The sequence below is a fragment of the Carlito syrichta genome, unplaced genomic scaffold (assembly GCF_000164805.1).
Source record: "Carlito syrichta isolate Samal-C Ts95f unplaced genomic scaffold, Tarsius_syrichta-2.0.1 Scaffold90626, whole genome shotgun sequence".
Classification (NCBI taxonomy): domain Eukaryota; kingdom Metazoa; phylum Chordata; class Mammalia; order Primates; family Tarsiidae; genus Carlito; species Carlito syrichta.
Genome location: NW_007034722.1, coordinates 236,500 through 244,717, shown reverse-complemented (window position 1 = coordinate 244,717; position 8,218 = coordinate 236,500). Strand labels below are relative to the sequence as shown.

The window sequence follows — 8,218 nt, the reverse complement described above, 5'->3', positions numbered from 1 at the left end:
TCACCTCAGCCTCCCAAAGGCGCGGGATTACAGGCTGAGCCACCGAGCCCAGCTTCTCCTCTCCTTCTTACTAGCAGAGCCCTCAGAGGCCCATAGCTTTTGGTGAAAACTGGCCACCCAATCATGACCACGTAAGTTACTTACACCATAACTTTTGAGAAACTTCAACCAATTCTTCACACACTCTCACAAAAGCCCACATTGCTCTACCTGTCCTGATCCTGCCTGGGCAGAGATGGGGCTTCAGAGGTTAGGCTTAGACCATCTATTTCCCCACAGGTGGCAATCTGCAGATAAGGATCAAGGTGGGAGATCACCTATCCTTTAGAAGGGTGGGTCCAAGGAAACAGGCTGTTTTATGTACCACTATCAACAGTGCGCCCTGAAGCACAAGGAGGCCCAGAGTGGTCAGCAAGTGATGAAAGAGGGTAAGAACCCAAAGGAGTCAGAGGGTGTCACTGGCATCTTCATTGCTGTTCTCTCTGGGAGTTGTTAGTTAAGCTTCATCCTACCCAGGAAGGTTTGCTAACTGGGAGTAAACTGGGACAGGGGGACATTCAGACAATCTTCTCTAGCGCTCCAGGGGTTCCAGGTGAAGTCTGGACTACATCAAACCAGAGCTGCCACAGAGGTCTGAGAAAAGCACTGAACACTATTTATAATGACTGACTGACCGTGGTCACTAAATGTAAGAAAATGTTCATTAAAGGCTGGGTTCAGTGGCTCAGGCTGTAATCTCAACACTTTGGAAGGGCAAGGTGAGTGGATTGCCTGAACCCGCAGGTTTGAGACCAGCCTGGGCAACTTGGCAAGACCTCGTCTCCACAATAAATAAAAAAATTAGCCAGGCATGGTAGTGCATACCTGTATTTCCGGCTACTTGGAAGGCTGAGACAGAAGAATTGCAGAGCTCAGCAGGTTGACGCTGGGGTGGCTGTGAGCGTGCGTGGGTGACAGATTGAAAGTCCAACTCAAAAAAAAAAAAAAAAAAGAAAATGTTCATTATTGATTATTACCATCACGCTCACACTGAACCAAAACTACTCAGGAAAACAAAACAGAAGGAAAAACTAAAACTGGGTTGCAAGGCCAGGCGTAGTGGCTTAAGCCTATAATCCTAGCACTTTGGGAAGTTGAGGCGAGAGGACTGCCTGAGTCCAGGGGTTCAAGACCAGACTAGGCAACTTGGTGAGACTTGTCTCTACAATAAATCAAAAAATAAGCCAGGCATGGTAGCAGGCACCTATAGTTCCAGCTCCTTGGAAGGCTGAGGCGGAAGGATCGCCGGAGCCCAGCAGGTTGAGGTTGCAGTGGCCGGAAGCAGCCACTGCACTCCAGTCTGGGCGACAGAGTGAGACTCCAACTCAAAAACAAACAAACAAACAAAAAAACCCAGAGTCTTAGTATTTCTAGGACACTGACACCTGATCTGAAGTTATGAAATTTCAAAACCCTAGGTCCTCCTTCTTAATCTTCTGTCTTTGGGGTACCTCGCTTGACATCTGGAATTCAGTTCAAAGCAAGCAAGATGGTGTAAGGACCCCATACACACCCTTAAAAACTAGGGTTACTTAGAAGCATCATTATGGTATTCTTATTAATGTGCTACAGGGTAAGCTAGTTGCTTAGCCCTGAAAAATAAAATTCAAGACCTAATAACACTTACTGTGCTCATTGTGCTCTTTGGAAGCGATCTGTACCAAAGTTTGCAGGAAAGCTGAACGTTCTCAATCTCTCATCCTCTGGCTTACAAAAAGAATCTGAATCCAGATAGACTTCCAGTATCTCCAAGGTCTGTAAAACAAAAGTATCAATCTGATAAACGCTGACACTTGCATCACTGATAACAAAGCTTAGTTGAATAATTTACCAGTCCTTTTCATAACCTCGATGCTTTGCTGAACACTTTGTGCCATTTGTCTTTAATCACATTTCACCTTAGAAAGTAAGCATCTTGTCACATATAAATTTGGAATCATCACACCACCACCTACACTCCTTTCTGCCTCCTGCCCTCCTAGCAAAGTACTCTGTTTGCTGCTGGGAAAAGGAATGACAAGAGTCAGAACTGCGGCATGACCACACCAACTCCTTAGCAACCAGAAGGGAAGGGACAGAGCTTCCCAGGCCAAGCAGAGCCCAGAGTCTCGGACAATTCCCATGACTTCACTGTTGCCATCAGGAGGAACAGAGGAGTTGCGGAGTCAAGAGCCACCCACTGTGAAGCACCTTGTGTGTCCCACCTGAGACTTCTGTTACTGGAAATAGATGAATGGTAGAGAACTAGGAGACTGAACTGGGAAGCCCAGTAGAAGGTTCTAGGAAGAACAGAGAAAGCACAAGGTACAGAGGCTGAAAGGTCATTGTATTTCATTCAGGGCCTGCTGAGAAGTGGCAGCTGACCACAGTAAACAATGCAGTAGTGAGTGAAAGAGTGAATAAGCAGCAAAAACATGGAGCCCAAGAGCTCCAAGAACAGGGCAAGGCTGAGGGACCCAGACACAGAGCCAAAGCAAGAAGACTTGGGGTCACCCGGTCCTGGCCCATAGTGACTTAGACCAGGTCAGTGGTTCTGAAACTTGATAATGAGCATGGAGGTACCAAGCAGACATAGCTGAGAACCAAGCAGCAGGAATGACAGGGCCACTCTCAAATCTATCCTTCTGCTCATCCTCAGTGTTGCTGCCTGATTCCGGTGTTCACCTGAATCATTACCACACCTCCTCATAACTCATCTCCCATCTCTGGGAACACATCTACCTACTGCCAATACATCTTTCTGAAACAGTTTGCCACGGCAGTTTTCTCCAGCTCCTCACCAACCTCATCAAATTCTAACTCCTGAGCATGTTGTGTGGTGGCAAGCTGTCATTGAAATGAGAGCATACCTCTGGAATCAGACAGCTGGGACTTTCTAGCCCCAACCAGTAACCTTGGGCAAGGTACTGAACTTTTCTGTGCCCCGCTTCCTTATCTATAATACCTCAATGGATGTGAGGATTTCAGGAGTTACTACAAAGAAAGCACTTGGAATCGCGCAGGTACATTGTAAAGGCTCAATGTCTTTGGGCTGACATTACCACACTCAGCTTCCTAGCACCAGGCTTGCAGGCCCTCCAAAAATACCACTTGAGTGCCCAGCTCCAACTCTGTCCAAGCCCTAAAATGCTGTGTGAAACCATACCCTGCACAGCTTAAGAACAGTGCTGCATATCTCCCTACCTCATTCACAGTATAGCCTCTGCCCTGGGAACTAGCAATGAGTAAACACAGCCTCTATTCACAGTCTAATGGTGGGAGAAGCATGCTGGCAGGTAGCACAAGTGTTATAACTGAGGTAGAGGAACGAGGTATGCAAGAAGCACAGAAGGGAAGGCCAAAGCAAGTATTTTAGAAAAAGTCTAAAGGAACTGCCCAGTACAGCTGAGCCTTTCTCCAGCACTTGATAGTCTGATTCCAACAAAATGGCATACTGTGAGTGCTCCCGCTCCCTTGGCACTTGATTCTCCACCATGGCCTAAATGGCTTAGATGGAAAACGCCTTTCATTGTGCCACTCTCTAAAGGGAGACTTGCATCTCCTTACAGCCCTTAGGTCAGCTCATCTGTAGGACCCGGGTAGTCTCACTCAAGAATGCACAAATGTTTCTCAAAGCAACACCTTATGTGCTGAGTGTTCACTTTTAGAAAGACATTCAGGGCAGAGGCTCTGGCTAAGATGAAGACTGTCTATTTGGTTTGAACAGAAGTAGGAGGCACCCAATAATCTCTTTAGGACTCACAAGATTATTCAGACCACATGACAGTCCCAAATCCACCATATTTCCTGGATTCTAATGTGCAAGATTATTTGGGTCCCAAGAAGTATCTTACGTTTGGGTGTACACCTGTGATACAGGGTTGTTTCCCTCCGAAACCATCCATATCAATAGTGAATCTTAGCTAGGCATGGAAGCTCACGTCTATAATCCCAGCACTTTGGGAGGCTGAGATGAGAGGACTGCCTGAGACCAGGGATTTGAGCCCAGTCTGGGCAACTTGGCGAGACTTCATCTCTACAACAACTCAAAAAATTAGCCAGGCATAGTAGTGCACGCCTGTAGTTCCAGCTACTTGTAAGGCTGAGGCAGAAGGATCCCCTGAATCCAGCAGGTCAATGCTGGGGTGGCCATGAGTGCAACTGTACTCCAGCCTGGGTGACAGAGACTCCAATCAAAAAAAGTAAGTCTTAGAATTTAGAAGACAAGCTGGGCTCAGTGGCTCAGCCTGTAATCCCGCGCCTTTGGGAGGCTGAGGTGAGTGGATTACCTGAGCCCACGGGTTCGAGACCTGCCTGGGCAACTTGGCGAGACCTCATCTCTATAATAAATCAAAAATCAGCCGGGCGTGGTAGCACATGCCTGTAATTCCGGCTACTCGGAGCCCAGTGGGTTAAGGCTGCGGTGGCTGGGAGAGGCCACCGCACTCCAGTCTGGGCGACAGAGTGAGACTCCAACTCAAAAAAAAAAAAAAAAAAAAAAGAATTTAGAAGACAAACAAAAATGGCATTGACAGAGGACAGAAAGATGTGCCTATAGAGAATAGGGAAATAAATCTGATGCACATACCTTGACTGTTTCTTAAGTCTTTTCCCTCTCGTTTCATTGACATTTAGACTTTCAAATATAGCTGCTGAAGACATGTGGCTGTCCTGGCCTGTCCATCCTTCACTACTTTCTGAAACCAGCCTCCTGCATCCTTACAGGTCCAGCTAGGCCACTACACTTCCCTGGAGGTTTGCCAGAGCTTCCTCATTCTCCTGGACCATTACAGCAATTCATTCCAAATCTGGCTTTTTTTTCCCTCTCTCTCTCGGGGATAGTAAGGACCAGGAGTCGAGAATACAGAAAATTGGAAGGATATCCTTAGGGAAATCTACCAAGGGACCGAATTTCACCAAGGCATTGAGGTGAGAAGGGAGCATTCCCAGCAGACCATCCCAGGGTAAGGATATGGAAGTGCAATGTACGAACAGAGATGCTAGGGGTCATGGGAAAGGAAGCTTCACTAACCCCAAAGGGTTCTGGATCATGCAGGTGACAGAGACCATCAGAAAAATAAAACTAACAACAGCTGAAACTTACAGGTGACTTCTATGCACAAGGCACTGTGCTCTCTAAATACTATATATCTCATGTACTCATCACATCACCCAGTAAGGAAATACATACTATTATGGTCACCATCTTACACATGAGGCAACTAAGAATGATCAAGAGTTAAGTAACTTGCCCAAAGCCCACAACTAGTAAACATTAGAGCCTGGACTTTTAAATAAGGGCAGTATGACAACAGAACCCATAGTATTTAATATAGTATTTTCTTAAGAAAATACTATATTAGCGTCAGAATCAGATGAACTAATTCCAGAAACAAGCTGGAATATCAGTGAAGTTTTTCCTGTTTCCTCAAATTTATTATGCCCAGAAAGGAGTCTTTGTCTCCTTCCTCCAACATACCTGGCCCTTCCTCAGCATGCCTTTAATCTCAGCAAAGGGCCCTATCATTCCTTTTTTAGTCTCTCAGTCAGTATGCTCTCACCTGACAGGGCTTCATCTACTTTGCCTTGCTAAGATCTTGCACAAAGCAGATACTCATGTTTACTGAAGGAATGACTTGCAGGTAACAGTGGGGTGATTGATGGTGTCTAACATGTAAAAATTTGAGGAGGCAGGTAGATGAAGAGAAGCCCATAAGAGAATCTAAAAGTCAGAAACAAAATTAGAAGAAGCTGTAGATATCACTTAGACAAAAAAATTCCAGTGTTTCAAGGAGGAAGAAATGTACAGCTGCAATGCACAGTAAGGGGAACTAAAAGGCAACCAGTGAGCTTGGTCACAGGAAGTGGGCAAGTGAGTCACACCCCAAGTTGCCCTGCACTGATGATCACGCTGGGCTGTCTAGAGGAAGCTGCACTGAATACCAGGCCTCAAGTAATTTAAGGAGTTAGTCAAGAAACTATCTGAGTGGTAGGAGTGAGCAGAAAGAATAGGGATACCCAAGAAAACCATTATATAGAGGCAGGATAGAGAAATGAGGACAGCAAAGGTGACAAGGATTTGGATCATAACAAGTCTCATAAACTATACCCTAAGGGCAGAGTAATCAAGTTTTAAAACAGAGATGACATGTTGAGATGACGGTGTCACTTGTGTGGTATGACTACAGATGGGTGACCAAACAAGTCAGACTGTAGACCAGGGAGGAGACTCAGAGAAACCCAAGTGAGAAGAAAGTTGCGTGGCTCTCAGAGACAGTGGCAGAGTGCAAGACAAAGATGGGTGACTAACTAGATAAGAGTGGAAAGAGTTACAAGGCTGCGTGCGTAGACTTTTATTGGCCTGTTTAATCATTATGTCATTGTTAGAGGTTTATTTTTTCCAATAATGCTATTATGAACACTTTAGATGTTGATCCCCTCCAAATTCTAGAAGAGTAACATATATAATCAGTATGAATATAAGTGGCATGCATATATATGATGAACAGATGCTCAATTTACAATGAGGCTACCTTCCAATAAACCCATCATAGGCTGGGCATGATGGCTCACGCCTGTAATCCCAGTACTTTGAAAGGCTGAGGCGAGAGGACAGCCTGGGTCCACGGATTTGAGACCAGTCAGAGCAACACGGCAAGGCCTCGTCTTTACAATAAATAAAAAAATTAGCCGGGTGTGGTGGCACACACCTGTAGTTCCAGGTACTTGGAAGGCTGAAGCAGAAGGATCATCTGAGCCCAGCAGGTTGAAGCTGCGGTGACTTTGAGCATGCCACTGCACTTCAGCCTGGGTGACAGAGTGAGACTCTGACTCAAAACAAACAACATAAAGCCATTACAAGTGGAAAAAAAATTGTGGTCAAACCATCACTAGGTCTAGATGCTCTTTCACTTTCAATGGGGTTATGTGCCCCAATAAACTCATCATAAAGTCAAAAATCCTAAACTAAACCACCCTAAGCCAGGGACTATTTGCATACATATATATCATATATACAAGAGTCTGCTAATAGTTAGAAACTGATTGTTAGGCCGGGCACAGTGGCTCAAACCTGTAATCCCAGAACTCTGGGAGTCCAAGGCAAGAGGACTGCTTGAGCCCAGGAGCTTGAGACAACCTTAGGCAACATAGCAAAACCTTGTCTCTACAAATAAAAATAAAAATTAGCCAGGTGTGGTGGTGTATGCCTATAGTCCCAACTATCCAGGAGGCTGAAGAAGAATGATTGCCTGAGTCCGGAAGATCGAGTATGCAGTAAATTGTCATTGCACCACTGCCCTTCAACCTGGGTGACAGAGTGAGACTCCAACTCAAAAAAAAGAGGAGGAAGAAAAGAAGAGTGGGGGAGGAAGAGGAGGAGGAAGAGAAGGAGAAGGAGGAGGAAGAGGAGGTCGGTTGTTAGGAAGGCAGGAAGCAGGAAGTGCAAGACTGGAACTAGATTCTATCACCATACCTCAGACCACTGCATTCCCAAGAGCAAAGAATGGGGTAGGGGAAATACATCAGAAGTGGTGGGCCAGGCACAGTGGCTCACACCTATTATCCCAGCACTTTGGGAGGCTGAGGTGAGAGGGTTGCCTAAGACCAGGAATTCAAGACCAGCCTGGGCAACCTGGCGAGACTTCATTTCTACAATAAAGAAAGAAATTAGCTGGGCATGGGGGTGCGTGCCTGTAGTTCCAGTTACTGAAAGGCTGAGGAGGAAGGATCATCCAGCAGGTCAAGGATGTGGTGGCTGAGCGTGCCACTGCACTCCAGCCTGGGCGACAGAGCGAGAATCCAACTCAAAAAAAAAAAAAAGGGGGGAACGAAGTCACAACGCTTCAGCATGTCCAAAAGAAACTGTTTACCCCAGTTCCACAGCGGGTATGAGAGTCCTCAAGCCCCACCTGGACAGCAGGGTCTGATACAACTATCCACGGAACATAAGAGACCTAGTAGGGCTCAGTGGCTCAGCCTGTAATCCCAGCGCTTTGGGAGGCCGAGGCGAGTGGACTGCCTGAGTCCACAGGTTCAAGACCTGCCCAGGGAACTTGGTGAGACAACGTCTCTGTAATAAAACAAAAAATTAACTGGGCATGGTAGCACGTGCCTATAGTTCCTGCTACTTGGAAGGCTGAGGTAGAAGGATCGCCGAAGCCCAGCAGGTCGACAATGGGATGGGCCTGAGTGTGCCACA

At 46.2% G+C, this 8,218-nt stretch overlaps 1 protein-coding gene across 1 annotated transcript in view; it reads right to left on the bottom strand.

Annotated features, from left to right (window-relative positions):
- Window positions 1–8,218, bottom strand: part of RNF4 (ring finger protein 4) — a 43,866-nt gene that overhangs the window by 23,753 nt on the left and 11,895 nt on the right. The window contains exon 2 of the mRNA XM_008058980.1: window positions 1,667–1,794. Within this exon, the coding sequence (XP_008057171.1) occupies window positions 1,667–1,675 (9 nt within the window). The 5' untranslated portion in view covers window positions 1,676–1,794. The remainder of the gene's footprint in view (window positions 1–1,666; window positions 1,795–8,218) is intronic.